Source organism: Salmo salar, chromosome 15, assembly GCF_965601325.2.
Source record: "Salmo salar chromosome 15, fSalSal1, whole genome shotgun sequence".
In the NCBI taxonomy this organism is placed as follows: domain Eukaryota; kingdom Metazoa; phylum Chordata; class Actinopteri; order Salmoniformes; family Salmonidae; genus Salmo; species Salmo salar.
Genome location: NC_138305.1, coordinates 70189512 through 70214267, shown reverse-complemented (window position 1 = coordinate 70214267; position 24756 = coordinate 70189512). Strand labels below are relative to the sequence as shown.

Sequence of the window (24756 nt, the reverse complement as noted above, 5' to 3'; positions counted from 1 at the left end):
TTTTAATAATGGATTTAATGGTGCTCCGTGGGATGTTCAAAGTTTCAGATACTTTTTTATAACCCAACCCTGATCTGTACTTCTCCAGAACTTTGTCCCTGACCTGTTTGGAGAGCTCCTTGGTCTTCATGGTGCCCCTTGCTTAGCGGTGTTACAGACTCTGGGGCCTTTCAGAACAGGTGTAGATATACTGAGATCATGTGACAGAACATGTGACACTTAGAATGCACACAGGTGGACTTTATGTAACTAATTATGTGACTTCTGAAGATAATTGGTTGCACCAGATCTTATTTAGGGGCTTCATAGCAAAGGGGGTGAATACATATGCACACACCACTTTTCTGTTTAAACAAGTTATTTTTTCATTTCACCAATTTGGACTATTTTGTGTATGACCATTACATGAAATCCAAATAAAAATCAATTTAAATTACAGGTTGTAATGCAACAAAATAGGGAAAATGCCAAGGGGGATGAATACTTTTGCAAGGCACTGTGTGTAGAAAAGAGTAATGTTTTACTGAAAAGTGGCTTTATTTGTTATTTCTTACAACATGGTGCTGTAGCATCTTACTGTACATACAACAGTCACCCACAAATAATAAATAGTATTTAAAGTCATGTATATTTAATAGTTACAGCACCGGTATATAGTGGATGTGGTCATTGCAAAATTAAAAAGATAAAGAACACAAATTGTGTTATTCTACAATTACAATTTCTAATGCATCCACAACTGTATTTATTTTCAAAACATATTGGAAGGGGAGATTTTAAAATCAAACATGTAATCATGAAAAGTGAAACGAATTAAAAAAAAACTTTACAAACTGATTAAAAAAAAAAACCCGAATCTATCAAGAGTTGGAAGATACTGTGGTTGCATCAATATACAAAATATCTGGGCACTTAGGTTTCTTCATTGCCTGTTGCGGTACACACAAAGCGCCTTGGCAGTCTTCACTTTGCTCACTGGCACATATCTTCCTATTTTACATTTCGTAAGCTTGTCTTGTGAGGTAACACCCGCGGTCTATGCAGAAAGGACCTTGACACATACATATTCACTGCAAGGACAATCACGGTTGTAGTGTTTTGGAGACTTATCTTCCATAGGGGGATATGTGACGCAAGATGTTTAGGGAGTGAAAGAACATAAGTACATACTTTTACACACATAAATGATTTTGAAAAATAATGGCCCATAAGCACTTTTCCAGTAAAAGTTGTTTTTCAGTTGTTTAAATTCTCTTTTGATGGTATTTGGAGCAATGCTGGTGTTTTCTAGCTCTCCTGTCAAATGTTTACTCAGCTTTGTCCACTTCATGGATGGGTGGAGTCTAGATTTTTAGTCTCAGTTCGTTTCTTTGTTTTCCCAAACTGCTGTTTTCCTTCTTTTAACACTCTTGGGATGTTCTTCAGTTCCTCAAAATAAATCTGTCGTTACTGTTCCCGTCTTGTTTTAAATACATTTAAAGAGGACATTATGTGACTCGTCTCTCTCCTCTCCTCCATCTCTTCCTCATCTTTTCTCCTCCCAGGGGTGGCTAGTTCCGGGAATGAGGGAGGTAATGTTTAATGGTTCTTGGGATTGGAGGTTTTCCCATGGACATTTGCCCCCTGGCAGGCGGTAGTGTCGCAGATTCCTGGGGAGCCCGAGTGCCCGGTCCTTCCTGTCCTACCTGCCTCTCCGGGTTCTCCTGGATCTCCTGGGGATCCGTCACGCCCGTCTTTGACGATTCCAAATACTCCTGGAATTCCTTTGGGCACAGAAACAAGAGTGCAGGGAATGAGCCAAGTCTCCCAACAAGTACACACTAATCCAAACACACAGGGGAAACCTGCGTTACTCTTAAATAGAGGCTCAGATGTCCCACAAAGAAGGGGTTTGTGGTAAAAAGAGTCTACTGATACAACTCCCCTTCACTACCCATTAACTTGTATCATTCTAGCCCAAACCACACTCCCTGTGAATGCACGGTGTATAAACTGTCATACCTTGATCTCCTTGGTCTCCAATGCGCCCTTCGATGGCTTTTCCAATGGGTCCCTTGTCACCCTGTTCACCAAGATCACCTGTGGAAGAGACGGAAAACAATGTTACAAAAAAAAGGCAATCTATTGGCACTACTATGATAACTGTGCAATATGCCTAACATACTAGAGATGGTCACACCTGTACACTTCATATGAGACGTACAGTACGTTTTGTGCTGCAAAGTTACTATCTGTTAGTCCATTGCTCTGTGCTGATCACATAGGCGGTTTGAGCTGTATGTTTCTCGGCATGGCCCTGTGCATCTCCTGCTACTTACCTCTGGGACCGGGGTCTCCTAGGTCTCCAGGCAGCCCTCTGTAGCCAGGAGGTCCACGGGAGCCGGGGTGACCGATAGACCCAGTCTCGCCTGGCTTCCCTGGACGTCCGGCAATGCCGGGGCGACCCACTTGGCCAGGGGACAGGGGTCTTCTGAGGTTGGAAGCCAGCTTTGCAATCTGATCTGAGAGAGGCAGGACAGAGGAACAGAAATTTGCAAACATATTTTTGTCAAAAAGGAGTTAATGTCCCTTTTTGGTCATTTAAAGAAAGACAAGGACACTGCATCCTACAACCCTTTTGATCTCCAAAATCCTCACCATCAATCATAGATCCACACAATTCTCTGATGTGCTGTTCGCTTGCCAGTTTACCCTGAAAACAGAGGCAGAGGAGACACATTTGTTTCAGCAGGTGTCGTCAGTGACAGTTCAGTTGATCTGAGGCATTCTTGGTGCAGGGACACCAACTTGCCAAGTTTACATGGATCGAAGTACAGCATTAACCCTAGTTACTCAAAGAGTTTACTCACGGGAACACCAATCTTGCCCGCGATTCCGGACAGACCCTGTTCACCCTGAAAGCCCATGAGGCCTGGTTTCCCAGGAACCCCTCTGGCTCCGAGCTCTCCCTGTGGTCCCACCACGCCCTTGGGTCCCAGCTCTCCACGCTTCCCAGACTGTAAACGCACAAAAAAAACTAAATCAAATATACAGCTCTTGTGTTCACTTAGTAAATGTCAAACAGAGTTAAATTCAGTGGAGGTGTTCAGTTTTGATGGAAGAAAGTGTAGGTCTATTGCACTCTGTGGCAAAACTTAGAACTTCTCCAACATCTTGATCTGAGGGAATCAGACAGCTCAACTGTTTCTGGTTCAGTAGTTCATTTGAGATGACCCCAGAATAAGAAACAACCTGACTTATCAAAGAGCTTTGGAAAAGTAAGCACTGTAGTTGTGTGCTTCCTTGAGAACATCAGTGTGGAAGTGTACATATGTCTCATTTGATAATTCATTTAATGATCACAACAAATCCTAAGTGTGAGAGTTGCTGTAGCTAACAGCAGTTAGCGTTAGCGAGCAACATCAGTGCCTTGGCTGTAATTACATTAATTGTGAGGTAAACTGTGCTGCAGCTTAGCATGACTCCCTTCTCCCCTGTGGGGATGGCAGAGAGTGGGGATCGCAGAGAGTGGGCTAAGCAATCGTACGGCAGGCTAATTAATCCAGCTAATCCTGGAATGTGAGCTGGGATCCTGTACAATGAGTTAGTGTGTTGCAGTCTGGCCTGGGCACCAGCACTTAGTGCAAACACCAAATCTCTGGCAACACATCAGAGAGAAAAGATAGAGAGGGGAGAGAGACCATAATAAGGGAAAGAGCCGCTAAAGATGTGTGAGATAGTGGAAAAAGGGTCAATGATAGACTGGTCTAGTAAGCCCAACTAAGTAGGGTTTTTGACTGTACGCCTAGTGAATGTGATCTCAACTCTGTTGTGGTCGTTATCTAGAGGGACAAATCTGCCAGTAAAATATGTGTCAATGAATGGAGTTGGACCTAGGGCTCTATTCAATCAGATCCACTTTAGCTAGAGCTGTCAAATCCACAAGTGGCTCCCACTGCATGGAGTCGCAGTAACAGAAATCCCATACAGCCTTCTTTACAAGTTCAAACACTGGATTATGAGATGTAATCTACACCTCGATTTGGGTAATAGAAATCATACATCTTTTTTTAAATAATTTTTCCATTCGAGTGTTAATTATTTCTATGTAGCTTACACTTTCTCATTCTGGACTTCTACCTGGAGTGGGGCGGGTATGGCTTTGTGACAACGAGCAGCTGCTCACCGATTTGACTGCTCCAACACAGTTCCATCTCTGACACCACCAAAACATCCGCAATGCGGGTGTCTACTATCACCGGTTAACGCTTGATCTGATTGAATCTAGGCCCTAAACATATTGTGGTTGTCAAACATACATTCAACACTGACAAGGACTCACTCCACAGTTTGGATGAAGATAAAGAGATTACTCACCTCTCCTTTTTGGCCAACTGGACCATATGGACCCTGAAAATGACAAATAAGACAAAAGAAATTGGATGACACATGTTTTCATGTTGATTGGATGTATATTCATTTAACTGAACTTAAAATATGAAAGATAACTTACAGGTTCTCCATTCTCCCCAGGCAAACCATCAGCTCCTGCCACACCCTGAACAGAAAACAAAATAAGCCTTTTTTGATGCCACTTAGTTAGTGGTTATCATTTTTCCTTTTGCTTTTCAAACCTGAGTGAATATTTGAATAACAATAATTGGGTGTGCATGGAAGCTTCCACAGAAATATCACATCCATCTTTGGTTATGTGCCTACAAAAGTAAAATATAACCCCGCAATATCTTCTGTAATGAGCCCATAAAACCATATTCCCACCTCTATAACCTTTCCCATTATCAATGGCAATGGCAAGATTCTCTCTAAACCCTTTATTAAAAAAAAATATATATATATATTTAACTAGGCAAGAAGCAGGGTAACCCCATGAGCACACTGAATGAAGACAGTGGGAACGGGGTTTCTATGGTATTATAATTCTCAACTTAATTTGACCTTTGACCCCTACTGTAGGGAGCTACAAGTGTAGTACATGTGTACTTACCACGTCTCCTTTAGGGCCTGATGCTCCGACTGGACCCTGCAGGAGGAACAGAATGAGAGAGAGAGAGAGAGAGAGAGAGAGGACTGTTGAATAAAAGAGAGCCAGTGGTTGTGGAGACCAGTAGCAGAGCCCATGGCTCCATAGACGGCAGACTGTGTGCGTTGAGTGGGGGGGGGGGGGGGGGGGGGGGGAGGCTGGATAAAGCCAGGCTCTGTTCTGCCCTCGGCTCCTGAACAGGACTCTTCTTTCTCACCTCTCTCCTGAGTACAGTACAGTACACAGCATTAGGGCTGGAGTGAGTAAGCCCACACTGTCCAGGTTATGAGGATACACTGCTCTGATCTAAATGGGTGTAGCAGGAGGAGCTATGTGTGTGCGTGTTTGTGTGCAGTCCAATATTGGGTCAGATGGTCAATAGCTGTAATCTGTCTTTAAAGGCATACTGTAGCTACAAATAAAATGCCTTGTTTATTCCCACAAGGACATCTGTGTGGTGAATAGCGATTCGTGGGCTTGGAAACCGATGGTGAAATGTTCAAATCCCCAGGGTGAACATCACTGTTGGTCACTTCTGCAGTCCTTGGCCAGCAAGCGTTCTGTTCGGGGTCACACTCACCCTCTCACCAAATCCGCCGCGGATTCCGGTTGGTCCGGGAAGGCCAGGGTCCCCCAGAGCCCCCTTTATTCCCTGTTGAACATGACATAGACACCATCAGAAGACCTCCAACACATGACACAGAATTTCATTCAGGGAATTTCCAGAAAGGATGTATCCCATCATACCACTGACCTGGAAGCCTTTGCTGCCCCGAACCCCGATGTTGCCCACTGGTCCGATGCCCCCCTGGGAAATATACAACATTATGTTAGCACAACAAGAAGTACATCAGGGCCTGCAGACACAGGAAGTACATCTCATCCGGACCTTTGACCTTTTGCCTTCCCTCATCCAATATGATCTGTTATTCAAACCTTACCTTTTTAAGAGACTCCAATAAAGAAGGACATGATTGTTTATAACTTGGTAAGAGGAGGATATTGCAGTTGCGCTTGAAGAAAGAGGCCCAAGAGTCATTGTTGATGTAGCGCAGGGTTTCCCACACTCGGTCCTGGGGCCCACCCTGGGTGTACGTTTTGTTTTTTTCCCTAGCACTACACAGTTGATTCAAATAATCAAAGCTTGACGATGAGTTGGTTATTTGAATCAGCTGTGTAGTGCTGGGGGCTAAAACCAGCCGTGGAGGGGGAGGGGCCCAGGACCCAGTCTGGGAAACCCTGGTGTTTTATATCCTGGCTGTATCCTGAATTCCCACCCTCTAGGGTTCTGATGGGGAACCAAAGACAAAATCCCCTCTGTGTCTCTGACCCTCTTTCATCCATACCTCTTTTATACACTCCTGTCTTCACCACCGCCTCCATCTAACTGGAGGAGAATATAGCTATATACAATTTATTACGTACGCCCCTCCAGTACCGAGTCGTACTCCGCTTTGCCTCCAGAACAGCCTGAATTTGTCAGGGCACGGAAACGTCGCTCAATTAGAACCAAGGGAAAACATTCCCGACACCATTATACCCCAGCCACCAGCCTGTACCGTTGACACCAGGCAGGATGGGGTCATGGACTCATGCAGCTTACGCCAAATCCTGACTCTGCCATCAGCATGACGCAACAGGAACCAGGATTAGTCGGACCAGGCGATGTCTTTCTACTTTTTCTAATATCTAGTGTTGGTGATCGCGTGCCCACTGGAGACGCTTCTTGTTTTTAGCTGATAGGAGTGGAACCCGGTGTGGTCGTCTGCTGTAATAGCCCATCCGTGACAAGGACCGATGACTTCCGAGATGCCATTCTGCACATCACTGTTGTACTGCGCTGTTATTTGCCTGTTTGTGGCTCGCCTGTTAGCTTGCACTATTCTTGCCATTCTCCTTTGACCTCTCATCAATAAGCTGCCACTGACTGGATGCTATTTGTTTGTCGCACCATTCTCAGTAGACCCTAGACACTGTTGTGCGTGAAAAGCCTAGGAGGCCGAACTTTTCTAAAATACAGTAACCGGCGAGCCTGGCACCGACGATTATACCATGCACTCGTTTTGCCCATTCAAAAGTTCAATCGAACAGTAAGTGAATGCCTCGACGCCTGTCTGCCTGCTTTATATAGCAAGCCATGGCCATGTGACTCACTGTCTGTAGGAGCAAAGCATTTTAGTGAACGGGATGGTGTACCTAATAAACTGGCCACCGTGTGTATATAGTGTGAATATACACTCCCCTCCGTATTTATTTGGACAGTGAAGCTAAAATATGTACATTTGGCTCTATACTCCAGCATTTTGGATTTGAGATCAAATCTTTCATATGAGGCAATAGTACAGAATGTCATCTTTTATTTGAGGGTATTTTCATACATATCTGTTTTACCGCTTACATTTACGTTTTAGTCTTATCCAGAGTGACTTACAGGATAAATGAGGGTTAAGTGTCCTTCTCAAAGCTCTGGGATTCGAACCAGAGAATCTCTTAACCGCCCCCCAAAATTCTAACCTCCCCTGTTATTAGTAATGATGCGATGCTAGCATTCTTTGTTCCTCTGTACCTTTCTCACTCATATTGTATGTTGCTATCCAACAGTCTCCTAGTTAATCACAACCGATTGTGTTTTATCATTTAACTAACAAGGGGAAGTATTCAAACAAACAACACGATGATGGATAAAATGTGTAACACCATCTTGTTTCACTTGCTAATGTCCACATGAAAACAATACAAGTAATCCAGGAAGTTATGACTTATCTTTTATGGGCAAGAAGCTTGGAACTGAAAATGAATGTCACACCCAAACTTTAGGGAAAGAGTTGAGTATTGTTGGCATAATGGGAGAGAATGAGAGAGCAGCAGACTCATCAGTAGGTAATGTGGTAATACACTACATGACCAAAAGAATGTGGACACCTGCTCGTCAAACATCTCATTCCAAAATCATGCTCTTCTGGGAAGGCTTCTACCTGATGTTGGAACATTGCTGCGGGGACTTCCTTCCATTCAGCGACAAGAGCATTAGTGAGGTCGGGCACTGATATTTCTCGATTAGGCCTGGCTCGCAGTCGGCGTTCCAATTCATCTCAAAGGTGTTTGATGGGGTTGAGGTCAGGGCTCTGTGCAGGCCAGTCAAGTTCTTCCAGACTGATCTCAACAAACCATTTCTATATGGACCTCGCCTTGGGTACGGGGGCATGGTCATGCTGAAACAGGAAAGGGCCTTTCCCAAACTGTTGCCACAAAGTTGGAAGCACAGAATCATCTAGAATGCCATTGTATGCTGTAGCGTTAAGATTTCCCTTCACTGGAACTAAGGGGCCTAGCCCGAACCTTGAGAAACAGCCCCAGACCATTATTCCTCCTCCACCAAACTTTACAGTTGGCACTATGCATTCAGGCAGGTAGTGATCTCCTGGCATCCGCCAAACCCAGATTCATCCGTCGGCCTACCAGAGAGTGAAGCGTGATTCATCACTCCAGAGACAGCGTTTCAACTGCTCCAGATACACAACTCCAGACGACACTTGGCATTGCGCATGGTGATCTTAGGCTTGTGTGCGACTGATCGGCCATGGAAACCCATTTCATGAAGCTCCTGACGAACAGTTCTTGTGCTGACGTTGCTTCCATCGGCAGTTTCCACTTCACAATAACAACACTTACAGTTGCCTGGGGAAACTCTGGCAGGGCAGAAATTTCACGCTCTGTTTTAACCATACTTTCTAACGGTCAGGAAAAACACTTCTGTTATGTTGACTACTATTCTGCTTGGTAATAAAACAAATTAAAAAAAAAATGTATTGTCACACACACCAGATAGGTGCAGTGAAATGTATTGTTTTACAACAAATTAAGGTTAAGTGCCTTGTTCAAGGTCACATCGACTGATTTTTCACCTTGTCGGCTCCAGGATTCAAACCAGTGACTTTTCTGTTACTGGCCCAACACTCTAACCAGTAAACTACCTACCGCCTTAGTACATGGCTCCCAACTGCTATCTCAACCGGTGGAGTACATGGCTACCCACTGCTATCTCAACCGGTGGAGTACATGGCTACCCACTGCTATCTCAACCGGTGGATGCTGCCACGTTTCCATGGATACGGTATTAAACTTTGACCTAGACTACTTACAGCCACTCCTCTGGGTCCCGCCTCGCCCCTCTCTCCTGGGATACCGATGTCGCCCTGTGGGAGGAGTCAGATGATGGTGCCGGCAGGTGAGACGAGATGATACACCACAACTGCAATGTAACAAAACAACACAGACACCCCCAAAATACCCTACTGCCCCAGAAGCCCATCAGATACATACAGGAATACCTGGCTCTCCAGACGGCCCTGCCTCTCCCATCTCTCCTGGGTCGCCCTGGGAAGGAAAGGGTTAACAGAAGGGTTATGTGGTGGCTTAACTTCACTGCCATTGGCTTAATGGTTCCTCTAATTGTATGATGTCATTTGTGGCACCACTGTGTGTATTTCCTCTGAAAGTGTGATGTCATTTGTGACTTTACTGTCTGTATGGTTCCAATGGGCACATTCTTGCCAGATCTTACAACACCTGCATAGGTATTTTAAGTATTAGCTAACCACATCATATGTTATAGCAATCTGGTTCCTGACGACACAGTTGATGAAGTGGCACGCAACCATTGGTTGATGTATGCAACGTCTGAGCCGGGAACCTTTGATTGTAATTGACATGACATAATTGGTGACATCACTGTCTGTATGGTTTATTATCTGATTGTATGATACCATTTGTGACGTCACTGGATGTGTGACATCACAGTACACATTTATGACATCACTGACTGTGACACCACTTGCTGTTTCTTTTGAGTCTGTATTCACGTAATAAGAATGAATCCCCCTTGACCACACCCACAAATTGGGGAAAACAAACATTCTTTCCATTTGAATCCTATTGTAAAAGAGAAGAAAAAAAAACATGCCCGAAAAGCTGTTGTGTTTTCCCCACAGGCGGCCAAGGCTGTGACGTTATATCTAATACCAACTGGGTCTATGATATCAGTTGTAATATTAGCTGTATGATTCCATCTTTTGTTTGCATAATATCATTGTGACATCAATGGCTTTATGACATCACTAAGAAAATAGCCTAGATTTACGTTGTTTTTACTTCGAAAACAAAAACACTTTTTGGAGTTCTCATATGCTTACAATGTTGTTTTGATTATTGCTTTTACAGTCGCTAAAATTACATTTGGTTGTGATAGTTGCAAAATGCCTATTTTGGATGCAGCAGTTGTGAGCTGAAATGCTATTGCTCATTGACACAGTCTGTAGCCATAGAGCCATTTTACTGGTTGAAATGAAGTTGTTGTATAATGCAGTTCATTTACAACGATGTCACAAACATTATATTAAGCAGGACATTCATACAAGCCCTACAATCCAATTAGAACCAAAAAGTAGTGTGAAATGCACTCATAAGCAACATGTAAATGGAGGCTTTTTTTGCTGGCCGTCTACGAGAACTCCCCCAATTTTTCCCCCACGGTGTGGAAATAGTGAATAGCCACTTAGGGTTTGACCATAGAATTACATATTAGAACTGCATAGCTTAATATGATCTCTGCGGTGGTAATAACTATGATATCCTTCTCTTTATGGCCCCATTGTATACATCATATCCGTGTCTTTATGAAATCACTGTCTTCATGACCTGGTTATGTATTGTTGTCATACTCACAACTCCTCCTGTGGCTCCCTTTGCGCCAGCCTTTCCTTGTAAACCCTGAAACACAGACATACAAACATGACTCTGGGGTAGTTTCCACTGTAGTACTATGATTATATGGGAAGGGCCTAGTAAACACACTGTGAGAGACTGAGTTAGATATGATTGTGTGATCATTAGAGTGTGTAAGAGAATCAGAGTGTGCAGGTTTAAGGGCATCTCCTAGTAGGATACAGTGGGACAGATAATGGCCCACTTTACACAGTGGGACGCTAGATAATGTCATGCTTTACACAGCAGCTACGGGCACGGGGAGGGAGACACACTGGGTTTGATACTCACAGGAAGGCCGTTGGGTCCTTTCTCACCGGGTACCCCATTCCGTCCGGCGTCACCCTGGCAACGCAGAGAAACACTGTCACTATGACATCAGCCACACCCACCGTGGGGCTCATGGGAAATGTCAGCAGAGCAGAGAGCATTTTGGGAGAAAAGGGCGCCACTTTACCTTCTCGCCATCCAGTCCCTGGGTGCCATCTTTCCCGTCTCTGCCAGGGATGCCCTGTGGAGGAGAGAAACACTCTGTTTGTCAGGGGTCTAAGATCTGCAATATCTGTTTTCATGAGAGATTTACATTTTATTAGGGATGTGTATTTTAAGAGATTTGTATTTTAAGACTTACAGGCTCCCCTTTGGGTCCTGCTCCCCCGGGAACTCCCTTTGGACCAATTTTGCCCTATTGAGAAATGACAAGGAACAATGTTACATTACCTGAACAGTTTGTCGCGCAACATTAGATCCTTTACAATCTCTTGTACTCACACCATTTACCATCACAGGACTGTTTAGTCTGCTATTTCATAAGAGATTAGAGTTGCCTGTAAATAGGATGTTCAGTCAGACATGCAAATATCAATACAAAAATGTACAGCATGTGTGTATTATTTACTCACAATCTCGCCCTTTGGCCCTCTAAATCCCTCTGGTCCTTTCTCTCCAACATCACCCTGGAATTGTCAAATGACACACACAGAGCTTTTTATTGATGGGACCAATGGCAGACACCTAACACAATGACATAAACACCAGTGCCGAAGTGAGGTACGAGTTATACACTACTCAACAGATAGTACAAACAAGGAGAGACTCACTGTCTTGCCAATGATGCCAGCAATACCAGGTTTGCCTCGGAAACCAGGTAAACCCTAAAAAGAAAATGAGAGAGAGACAGTAGATGCATTACAATCAGGGAAACTGACAGCGTTTCCACTGCAGCCTGTTGAAGTGCTGGTCTGTAAGTTCCAAACAAAGACAATCAGAGGCATGGTACTCACCCTGTCTCCTACTGCCCCCATCGGGCCCTGAAGTCCCCTCAAACCACGAGGACCCTGGGAAACAACACCACAGGATGGTTAAGAACCAATCAGAATCAATCACAACCATCATAAGAGTCAATCAGAACAATCAACACTGCATAGCATTCACACATCAGCCCCGGGGCAGAAAGTAACGGACAATCTAAACAAACAGGCAACAGATAAAAATGTCTGTGTTTTGAGCCACATTAGGTGACATCCCTCACCTGCAGGCCCACAGTGCCGGGAATACCTGGAGGACCAGATGGGCCAGCATAACCCTGGGAGAGACAACAGGACACACAGTTAACAATAGGTATTTCACATCTGGATATAACACTTCAGACTAGTAAACGTTTCTGCTCTCTGAGTTTCATTCTTGTTGACCTCACCTTCTCGCCGTCTTTCCCGAGCTCTCCCTTATCTCCTTTGTGTCCTGTGTGACCCTAAATGAAGAGAGAGAGAGAGAGAGGGGATGGGAGGAAAGACATGCAGAAGAAGCAAGGGAAACATATTTAGAGAGGGATGGCGAGAGATATAAAGAAAGACAAAGAAGGGTAGATCATGAGAATAGGAGAGATACAACAGTTAGTTTAGCTGTCATGTTCCTGGGGGAAACTGTCATTTGAAAAGCACACATTTCAGAGCTTTAAAAGGCACACTGAGTAAGGTAAAGCAACAATGTCCTGTACCCACCTTGAATCCAGGCATTCCTGGAGGGCCGGAGGGGCCAGGAGGGCAGATGGCAGGACACTATAAAGGGGAAAGACAACACTGCATTAGGCAAAGTCATGTAGTAAAAATAATGTCCCATTGCTGTTCAATGGTGTGCATAGCAATGCAGCACAGTACAGGGTTGATGTACTTAAATGTGTTGGGTCTGAAAAAACATCCTCACACTTACCAACAGATCTCCACTGCCATCAGGGAGAGCCCCAGGAAGACCCTTAAGAGAGGTAGAATGAAGAATGAAGTTCAGATTGATATATCATTATTTATTTATCCTTCATTTAACTAGGCAAGAACCAATTCTTATTTACAATGACGGCCTACCCCAGACGACGCCGGGCCAATTGTGTGCCACCCTATGGGACTCCCAATCACGGCCGGTTGTGATACAGCCTGGAATCGAACCAGGGTCTGTAGTGACGCCTCTAGCACTGAGATGCAGTGCCTTAGAGCGCTGCGCCACTCGGGAGCCCAAATGAACGTGTAACATTTCCATCTTTCTTTAAAGATTTCTTTAAAAATTCTTCTTTAAGCATTTCTTCACCCCACATCTGTGTGACCACGCATATCCATCCCTGACTGATGGCAGCAATAACAATGTCACTAAGGTGGAGAATCAACAGATAATGTTCTCTACTTACTGGGGGTCCGTCAGGGCCGGGAGGCCCAGCCAATCCTGCAAGACCCTCAGGGCCCTGGGAGAGAGGCAAAGGAACACACAGGTTAGAGTCAATCAATCAACGTGATTAATTTGCAAATAAACTGTTCCAAAATCACTGCATAGACTTACATTGTCCCATACCCTCATCATGTTAAAATAAAGGAAATCAAAACTGACTCTCCATTGCTGAACCTCTGACCAGCATCTCTGATATGAAGCTCAACTGAAATCATGCCTCATCAGGATCACTCCAATCAGTCCTAGTTCTCTATCCAGGGGCCTTTCCCTACTCCACTCCCCAGAGATGCGAACTGTTTATGAAGGTGTTTATGGGAAAACGATTGGATTGGAGAGACTTGTCTGTCTTGTCTGTCTCAGGGATCTCTAGTGTTGGTCCTGGAGTGATACTGCATCTGGTACTGCAGATTTTACTTGTCATTCAGTAGTTAAACATGAAACTTGCAAACTTGATTACTTCGTCATGAATTACCAGGGAGTCCACTAGATACCCAGTAGTGGCAGTCAAAGAGGTGATTAAGTGTAAGTGTATATTTCCCTGTTTTCTGTCTGTACATCTTTCTTAATCGGGATGAATTCATTATTTGGTCTTAACACTCACTGCTGGTCCCTGTGGCCCGATTCCGCCCGCAAGCCCATTGGCTCCTGGTGGCCCCTGGAAACAATAGAAATGGGTTGGGTGAGAGCACACACACACACGCAGCAGGCACGGACATACACAAACACATGCATAACTAGAAGAAGTCATATATAGACATGCAAAAATATCTACACACACACACACACACACACACACACACACACACACACACACACACACACACACACACACACACACACACACACACACACACACATAAAAGCAAAGTGAAAACTGGTTTTGATCATCTGTACTCACTGGAGCTCCCGGTCTCCCTCTGCCCTACGGAAGACAGGGAAAGGCATATTAAAACATACATACATACATACATACATACATACATACATACATACATACATACATACATACATACATACATACATACATACATACATACATACATACATACATACATACATACATACATACATACATACATACATACATACATACAAGACAACCTTTGAGCCATCGTGTCATAACAAGCTGATTTTATAATGGTTCAAATGTATAGGGGGAATTGAAGATGTGTGACAGTACACCGTATGCATACTGTGACAGACAGCTGTGTGTGTTTGTGTTATGTTATAACTGGGAACATTTGTATGTGTCTTATAGGTAGGGCCCAGCATTTTTCTTGACCATGTGACTCGACCAGGAAACTCTGGGCCCTAGTTATGGATTTAGCTGTTGACAGGTGAGTGTGTGTAATCAACAACATCTATATTTCTAGTGATCAGTCTGGTGTAATAGAGGTTATGAACATGGACCGGTGATAAAGGCTACGTTGATATCTTATTGGGCATGTAACTGAGGTGGAAGATGAACTTGTACTTACAGGAGGTCCACCTGGCCCGGGAGGTCCAGCATCGCCCTGTAGTGACAAAGACACACAAACCCTCAGACAACTTCAACAGATACAATGGAACTAGGTGGCAACTAGATTAAAAACATGATATGCATGTTCTTGTGCCAGAACTGGGTTTCGAGGTCTTTGGGAGGGGATGACGTGTCAGCAGCGAGTCATGTATCAGTGAGCCAAAACTAGAGCAACTGCCTTGGTCCAAATAGGTGGGAAACAATCGAAATGATTACATTATTATAAAGATGATACAAATGTAAACTGCATACACTTTTCCTAAGCTGAAAAGTGCTGCAGTGACCTGATATGACCCATAACAAGAGTATAATAAAGATGCCCCCCACTCCCCTCTCCTTATCTTGTGCCCCTTTTCCTGTCCACTCTTTCACTCCCCCCTCCCTCCCTGTTTCCTCTCTCTTTCCCCTTGCCCCCCTCCTTTGCCTTGCAACCCCCCCCCCTCCCTACACACACACACTCAACCCCACAACATTCCATCTCAGCTGTGATTGGACTGTTTGTGTGGTGTGAGGGAGAAAAAGACTCACAATGAGACTTAACACAGTGGTGTCATGGCAACCCACACTGCATTCCACACTGTTCCAGCTGACTTTATATTGGATGAGTGTAGACTAGACTGCTGCACTAACACACACACACACCACACACACACACACACACACACACACACACACACACACACACACACACACACACACACACACACACACACACACACACACACACACACACACCGTTAGACACACGCACATACACTGTTGCACGCACTCAAGCACATAAATGCACGCACATACAGTGGGGGGGAAAAGTATTTGATCCCCTGCTGATTTTGTATGTTTGCCCACTGACAAAGAAATTATCAGTCTATAATTTTAATGGTAGGTTTATTTGAACAGTGAGAGACAGAATAACAACAAAAATATAGAGAAAAACGCATGTCAAAAATGTTCTAAATTGATTTTTATTTTAATGAGGGAAATAAGTATTTGACCCCCTCTCAATCAGAAAGATTTCTGGCTCCCAGGTGTCTTTTATACAGGTAATGAGCTGAGATTAGGAGCACACTCTTAAAGGGAGTGCTCCTAACCGCAGCTTGTTACCTGTATAAGAGACACCTGTCCACAGAAGCAATCAATCAATCAGATTCCAAACTCTCCACCATGGCCAAGACCAAAGAGCTCTCCAAGGATGTCAGGGACAAGATTGTAGACCTACACAAGGCTGGAATGGGCTACAAGACCATCACCAAGCAGCTTGGTGAGAAGGTGACAACATTTGGTGCGATTATTTGCAAATGGAAGAAACACAAAAGAACTGTCAATCTCCCTCGGCCTGGGGCTCCATGCAAGATCTCACCTCGTGGAGTTTCAATGATCATGAGAACGGTGAGGAATCAGCCCAGAACTACACGGGAGGATCTTGTCAATGATCTCAAGGCAGCTGGGACCATATTCACCAAGAAAACAATTGGTAACACACTACGCCGTGAAGGACTGAAATCCTGCAGCACCCGCAAGGTCCCCCTGCTGAAGAATACATATACATGCCCGTCTGAAGTTTGCCAATGAACATCTGAATGATTCCGAGGAAAACTGGTGAAAGTGTTGTGGTCAGATGAGACCAAAATGGAGCTCTTTGGCATCAGCTCAACTCGCCGTGTTTGGAGGAGGAGGAATGCTGCCTATGACCCTAAGAACACCATCTCCACCGTCAAACATGGAGGTGGAAACATTATGCTTTGGGGGTGTTCTTCTGCTAAGGGGACAGGACAACTTCACCGCATCATTTGACGGGGCCATGTACTGTCAAATCTTGGGTGAGAACCTCCTTCCCTCAGCCAGGGCATTGAAAATGGGTCGTGGATGGGTATTCCAGCATGACAATGACCCAAAACACACGGCCAAGGCAACAAAGGAGTGGCTCAAGAAGAAGCACATTAAGGTCCTGGAGTGGCCTAGCCAGTCTCCAGACCTTAATCCCATAGATAATCTGTGGAGGGAGCTGAAGGTTCGAGTTGCCAAACGTCAGCCTCGAAACCTTAATGACTTGGAGAAGATCTGCAAAGATGAGTGTGACAAAATCCCTCCTGAGATGTGTGCAAACCTGGTGGCCAACTACAAGAAACGTCTGACCTCTGTGATTGCCAACAAGGGTTTTGCCACCAAGTACTAAGTCATGTTTTGCAGAGGGGTCAAATACTTATTTCCCTCATTAAAATGCAAATCAATTTATAACATTTTTGACATGCGTTTTTCTGGATTTTTTTGTTGTTATTCTATCTCTCACTGTTCATATAAACCTACCATTAAAATTATAGACTGATCATTTCTTTGTAAGTGGGCAAACGTACAAAATCAGCAGGGGATCAAATACTTTTCCCCCCCACTGTATACAGTACACAGCACTTACGCCCGCATGCACCTGCACATGAGCACGTATCACACATGCACACACAGAGCCACACGTGTGCATGTCTCCTGTGATGTATGGGAATGTGTCGTGGTTTGTTTTCACTTTTCATCCCTCTACTGTTATTCTCAGTATCTCTAGTAATTCTCTGTTTGATTTATTTTACAGCTATTTGAAGCTGTAAAATGTGAAAGTTACCACCAGCTTTTAAACAGCGATTTTGGTCCACCAGCTTCAAAAAGCTGTAAAAAAAACTATATTTTTTCTTATTGAAAATATATATTCACAGCGATTTCGATGGTGCAATTATTCTCTACATTATTCAGTGCTTGTTTTTTCACATAAACTGAAATTGAGCGAACGGTGTAGAATTTTAGCAACCAGTTTGACAACAGATGCTGCTCCGGCGGGAGAAATCAATAGGCGAATATCACAGCCAATCACAACACTGGCGGGTAAGTAATACTGTGAAACACACATCATTCCACTATTACAGCAGATATACTATAGACATTTTCTGAAATTACAATGCAAAAATTCTAAAGAATCCTATGTGTAGCACCTTTAATAGTGAAAACATACAGTATCTTCCTCTAGTCTAAGCAGTAAAGACGGGTTATGTGTGTTGAAGAGCATCGGTGAACTTCATTATCTAGTGACTGTTTTGGGGAGGTGGTCGATATGTCTTGACAGCGAAAGGTATTTCCTTCCTGAAAATGTAGCAACTGTGTTTTGCTCTGAAAACAGCTTCAGCCCAAATTCCTTCCTCAGTGTGAGCAGGGGGAGGGAGAGAACGTCCAAGCTTGTCAACCTTCCATCCCATTAGTGCATGGATGTTAGCCAGGAAATAAACACTCACTTCCTGATTAGTGTGACTAATTAGTTGAATTGCAGAGGGCTGCCTCCATTTTGACAGCGGACCCATTTACTCCCTTCATTTACTCCCTTCATTTACTCCCTTCATTTACTCCCTTAAAGGACCCTTTTAACATCCTTTCATAGCTCGCATTTAATGCATGACTCCCAACACTTCATATCCAGTTCTGGGGGTGCTAGATAAAACCATTACGTTCTCCTGCGCTGTACTGCTTTCATGCCATCCTTCATATTCTCAGCGCTTCATCTTCCTCACAGGATAACTGTATTTATTTCCTCCTGCATCCAAGCCGCAGATCCCTCTACTTCCTATAGTCTTGGCCGGATTGGTGGGCAGCTGTGCGCATTCCAGGCGGGATTAGGAAAGCAGCGGTCAACGCTAGATAAATCTGACTCAGTGTCACCCTATCCCTCATTAAAAACATTCCCACAAAGGGCCAGAGCCAGCTCGACAAATCCGTCCCGACAGGGAGAAAACAGAGGCCTGAGTAGGTACTAGCTTTAGCCCACCAAAGTCTCTAGGAGCTCAATGTAACTAACCCCCTTTCTCTCTAATCTGTAGGGTCACACAGATAAGTATACACAGAGGACTGGATGGCACCTACCTCAGCCTAAGGTCATTCTAAGGTCACAACACCAGCTCTCTGGGTGGGTTTTCATAAGTTGAGCTAACTAAGGCACCTCAAATCGTTAATGCCTTTGTCACTCTGTACATACTGTGTGTGCGCGCACACCCGTGTATGTGTGTGAATGCATCTGTGTGTATGTGTGTGTGTTTTAGTGGCTGATTGATGAGGCCAAAGGGGCAGTCTTTAGTTAAAGATGTCATTAAAGTTAATGAGGCACATCCAGAGGCAAACAGCCATGCAGGAACCTTGGGGGACCGATAGGCACTTCACTTACCAACTCCCCTGGAGGACCGTCCTTCCCTGCAGGCCCATCAGCACCTGTCAATCCCTGAGGAAGAATCACAACATCATTGAAACATTATTAGACATTATATTGTGCTATTTCTTACATATAAATTACTCTATTCAACTGTTTGAATAGATGGGAGACACATTTTATGGGATAATTCATTCAAGTTCTCTAACAAGAGGTAGCTATGAGCAAGTTGTTCACTGAATAGAGGACAGGTTACTCGTTCTGTATGCAGGCTGTTCAGTCCAAATCAGTCGACTCCAGGCAGTCAATTATACGATGAGATACAGTGAATATTGGGAAGCAGTCTAAGCAAGCGTCAAGGAGTACAGTTTGGTATCAATAGCCTCAAGCTACTGCATATCTAATAGGTGCATGCTGAGTTATCTACGACAGCAATTCAGGCAATCTCTTACGCATCAATAACAAGACCAGTGTGTGTGTGTGAGTTTCTACGGGTCACTTACGTCCACCCCTGGGAGGCCGGGCAGGCCTGGGTTCCCTGGTCCTCCTGCTGCCCCTGCTTTCCCCTTGGGTCCCTAAAACATTGGAACAGGTCTGTGTTAGAACAATCAAACACCCTACAAAATGTTATTGTTGATCTGTTGTTGTAAAAGTTTATGTTCTGTTGTTATACTCACAGCTTTCCCTGAAAGTCCAGCAGGGCCATCTTTGCCCTGTCAATCAAAAGAAACAACATAAGATTCCAAAAGGACACATATCTCAAACGCCTTTGATTTCAGTCTGGGAATTGGACAGATTTTTGGACATATCATGTCCTTAAATAACAAGTGATTAAGTTATATGTTAATACAAGTCCACAGTCACAAATGCCACTCAATTACTGTGAGTGTGTGTGTATGTGTGTTTAAAGACGAATAATACCATCTCAGCAGAAAGCTGTGAAATACGGACGTCCTTCTGGCCATTTTTTCACAAAAGGTCAATCAAAACACAAACTGAAATGAAACGCATCTAAAGCTATATGTTAAATGGCTACCAGTGATAGACAGACTGTGTGTATGAAGTGCTTTAACACACAGGAGGTTGTAGTTACCCTCTGCCCTAAATCTCCCAGTGGGCAATGGGGGAAAATAAACATTGCTAAAAGATTGAGCGGAACGGTCACATGATGAAAGCCTCAGGTTGGTTTGGACAGGGAGTAGGAGAAGGGAGGGGAGGGTGGCGAGGAAGGAGGTGTGAGGGGTAACTTTAGATGCTCTCGTATGGTTGGGGAATGCATGAATGAATGGGTCTTCTGTATGGCTGGCTGGCCTTCCAAACTGTGGTGAATTGACTTTACTCCACTAAAGCAACACAACTATTCAATCCCCAACATCTAAAGGTTTGATAGACATAAAATATCAAATGTATTGAATTTCTGTTATGATTAACATATCAAGTTATTGTAAGGTTTGAGACCATAGGCCTTAGGGTTTGTTTTTTTTTTGAGCACATAATCCTATTTCCCTTCTAACATATAGCACAAGTATGAACTTGATTTCTGGTTTAAGTTCAGACCTTTGGTTTTTCCCATTTCTATCATGATTGGCTCTGATGTGTCATCAAGTGCCCTCTGGCCAAAAAAAAGGCCAGAGTAAAGAGTGTTTAATGATGACTAAATACCTGTAAAGCAGGGTTAAGACTCTCAGTGGGAGGAGTCAATCTGTTATAAACTGGATAACTAGAGAACATTTGACCACAATTTGATTGCAAGACAGATACTAAAACACCACTATCGTCAATGATGGGAAATTGATACAACTGTGATTACAAATATAATATCAGTCATACTTGGATTTTCAATCCATTTGATTTCAGTTTGGTTGTTGTTAATCAGTAGGCTACAACTTCAATAAACTCTTTTTTTTTTTTTTCCCCCTTAAACATTGTAGAAATGTAAAAATGACTTTGATTATTATTAGGATTAAAGACAACACCTTAAAGACAACGCATAAATCCTAATGTAGGTCTACATAAGTAAATGTTAAAATGTGTTTGACAAGCGAGTGCTAAAGTAACAAGTTACTTGATTGCCTCAGCCATGCTGACAACTTCATTCAGTAATTGGATAGCAAAACCCAGCTCTACTACACTCCACTACCTTACAGTGGTCTCAAAACCAATGAGAGAGAGACCCTCATGCTTCGGTGTCTGGGCTAGCTAACTCACGTCAGTACCATCCTTCCCTGCGGGTCCCGGGGGTCCCGGCGGCCCGACTGCTCCTCGTGGGCCGGGTCTCTACGACACAAAACCAAGACGTCAAAAATCAATACAAATATCCGCAAGACAGATAGGTATTATCATGTGATACATCTTTATAAATGATCTAAAATCAAGCTGCTTTATGTCCAAATGGGCATGGAAGGAATGTGCGCATTACGAATTAAAAAATAGACAGGATAAACCTTGTACCTAAAAAAAATATATATACAAAGTCTAAATGCTTGTTGTTGAAAGTTTTCCAATAATAGTGTGAACTGGTCGTGCGTCATCATTCAGAACGCTAAAGAAGTGGCCACATTTGTAGTCTTCTGGTTATATTATGTTATGAACTCAGACCATATACCATGGGTTTGACAAAACATTTATTTTTTCTGCTCTAATTACGTTGGTAACCAGTTTATAATAGCAATAAGGCACCTCGGGGTTTGTGGTCTATGGCAAATATACCACGGCTAAGGGCCGTGTCCAGGCACTCTGCTTTGCGTCGTGTGAAAGAACAGCCCTTAGCCGTGGTATATTGGCCATATACCCCCCCCCCCCCCCCCTCGGGCCTTATTGCTTATTATATTGCTTCGAATCTCCTAAGCAATAATCTGAAAGAAATTTAAAATACATTTCGATGATACCGTTCCAAGAATTTGTGAAAAACAATCAAATGTATCACAAAATATATGATGACAAAGCTATGCGCATGAAATAACCGTTATTCAACTGAGCTCTTGAGCGCAGAAATTACCCCAATTACGCACAGGCAGTGCAACTCATTTCTAGGGCCACAAACTAATAATTTAAGTGTAATAATATAATGAAAAATATAGTTTATTTAATTTCAGACTGGACTAATAAGCGTAGCTGTTTCCTAAAGCTTCCAAGGAGCACGGCTGAATGAACAAAGGTGTCATTGTGAACAGGCCACTGATCTTCAGGCTCTGCATTCTTTAGCCTCTACTCCATAACCCCTACTCCATAAACTCGCAAGTAAATTAAAAAAGGTAACTGAAAAGACATCCAGTCCTTCACGGACACCTGTGGATGATTAAATAAATAAATCACCTCATTGTTTCAATAACCCATTCAGAAATCAAATCGACACCTAGGCTACATACAACCTTGTAAAACAAGAAAGGCACTAACACGTAGGAAAAATTCGAAACCATCTAAATATAACCTATGTATTAAACTGGGTCAAAGGTTCATATCAAAATGGATCACAAATAGCCTATATATGACCACCTTGCAGTAAGCCTAATTATCATGGAAGGATTAGACTGACACATTTACACCCACAGCAGAACGCATAAACTATTAACTAAATGAGAACATCAGGCCAGTTGAGTGCCTACAAATTCTTCAGGCAGTTTACAAAGAAGCTATACAAACAGCAATTCCGAGCACAAGGTGGCGGATGAAAACATTAGGGATGGATAACGGGCGCACCAAAGCCATCGCTTACCTGGGCTGTAGATGATGCCAAAAGCTGGCACAGCAAAAGCAGCCCGAGAGCTGAGAATATAGACATGGCTTCCCGCTCGCCCCTCAAATCAGAATTGACGCAGAAAAAGTCAAACCCCGTTACCAGTCCTTATCGCTCGCTCTCCCCCCGGCTTCGTGAAGGACCCCTCCTTCACCTTATAGCGCGCGGCTCCTGAATGGCTTTCACCTTGATTCCAGATAAACCTGAGCCTCCAGCCGAGGGGGGCAGATCGCACTCTAGAGAGGGATGAGGGGAGTTGTGAGGTGAGGAACTGATGGAGGGGGGAGCGAGGTAGAGGTGCACGACTTCGGAGCCAGTAAAAGTGGGCGGTGCTATAACTTTCCTGCCAATCCATGGGGGCACTACTGCCCAATCCGAATCCTGAAGTTATAAGGTTGGTGAAAGCAGTATGGTGAAAGCTCCACTGGTTTAAAGATGACATGGATGGAGATACACCATATCTCTTTCACCCATCCAAATCATTCAGATCAAGTGCTACAGTAGGGTCGGTTTGGAATGGATGGGAGGTGAAATCAGAATTCTGGGAGGACCCTTCATTGGTCCACAACTAAGCTTCCCTTGCACCAACCTGCAACAATTTGTAAACTTCCCAGGCTGGACCAAGCCTACTTTCACTATATTCACCAGGGGACATTTTAACAGTATCCATGCCATTGCACTACACTGCTCCTCAACTGTTAGTATACAGTCGTGGCCAAAAGTTTTGAGAATGACACAAATATTAATTTCCACAGTTTGCTACTTTAGTGTCTTTAGATATTTTTGTCAGATGTTACTATGGAATACTGAAGTATAATTACAAGCATTTCATGTGTCAAAGGCTTTTATTGACAATTACATGAAGTTGATGCAGAATCAATATTTGCAGTGTTGACCCTTCTTTTTCAAGACCTCTGCAATCCGCCCTGGTGTAACAGTGTAGGTTCCGTCCCTCTCTTCGCCCCAACCCGGGCTCGAACCAGGGACCCTTGCACACATCAACAACTGACACCCCACGAAGCATCGTTACCCATCGCGCCACAAAAGCAGCGGCCCTTGCAACGCAAGGGGAAAACCCTACTTCAAGTCTCAGAGCGAGTGACGTCACTGATTGAAATGCTATTAGCGCGCACCACCGCTAACTAACTAGCCATTTCACATCGGTTACACTGGCATGGTGTCAATTAACTTCTGGGCCACATCCTGACTGATGGCAGCCCATTCTTGCATAATCAATGCTTGGAGTTTGTCAGAATTTGTAGGTTTTTGTTTGTCCACCCGCCTCTTGAGGATTGACCACAAGTTCTCTGGGGAGTTTCCTGGCCATGGACCCAAGATACATGTTTTGTTCCCCGAGCCACTTAGTTATCACTTTTGCCTTATGGCAAGGTGCTCCATCATGCTGGAAAAGGCATTGTTCATCACCAAACTGTTCCTGGATGGTTGGGAGAAGTTGCTCTCGAAGGATGTGTTGGTACCATTCTTTATTCATGGGTGTGTTCTTAGGCAAAACTGTGAGTGAGCCCACTCCCTTGGCTGAGAAGCAACCCCACACATGAATGGTCTCAGGATGCTTTACTGTTGGCATGACACAGGACTGATGGTAGCGCTCACCTTGTCTACTCCGGGCAAGCTTTTTTCCGGGTGCCCCAAACAATCGGAAAGGGGATTCATCAGAGAAAATGACTTTACCCCAGTCCTCAGCAGTCCAATCCCTGTACTTTTTGCAGAATATCAGTCTGTCCCTGATGTTTTTCCTGGAGAGAAGTGGCTTCTTTGCTGCCCTTCTTGACACCAGGCCATCCTCCAAAAGTCTTCGCCTCACTGTGCGTGCA

The 24756-nt window shown here is 43.9% G+C and overlaps 1 protein-coding gene across 1 annotated transcript; it reads right to left on the bottom strand.

The window, feature by feature from the left end:
* Positions 1-518: 518 nt before the first annotated feature.
* On the bottom strand, positions 519-23201 carry LOC106571930 (uncharacterized). Its single transcript, XM_014145500.3, has 32 exons — positions 22901-23201; positions 21394-21462; positions 19863-19898; positions 19689-19760; positions 19204-19257; positions 14974-15009; positions 14394-14417; positions 14097-14150; positions 13458-13511; positions 12992-13033; positions 12784-12840; positions 12480-12533; positions 12315-12368; positions 12067-12120; positions 11884-11937; positions 11686-11739; positions 11415-11468; positions 11241-11294; positions 11075-11128; positions 10745-10789; positions 9344-9397; positions 9163-9216; positions 5775-5828; positions 5601-5672; positions 4985-5020; positions 4493-4537; positions 4357-4389; positions 2850-2996; positions 2638-2692; positions 2319-2501; positions 2002-2079; positions 519-1763 (listed from the first exon to the last, which is right to left on the bottom strand). The coding sequence occupies exons 1-32, from the start codon at positions 22964-22966 to the stop codon at positions 1579-1581; spliced, it is 2037 nt and encodes a 678-aa protein (XP_014000975.2). The 5' UTR covers positions 22967-23201; the 3' UTR covers positions 519-1578.
* Positions 23202-24756: the final 1555 nt, after the last annotated feature.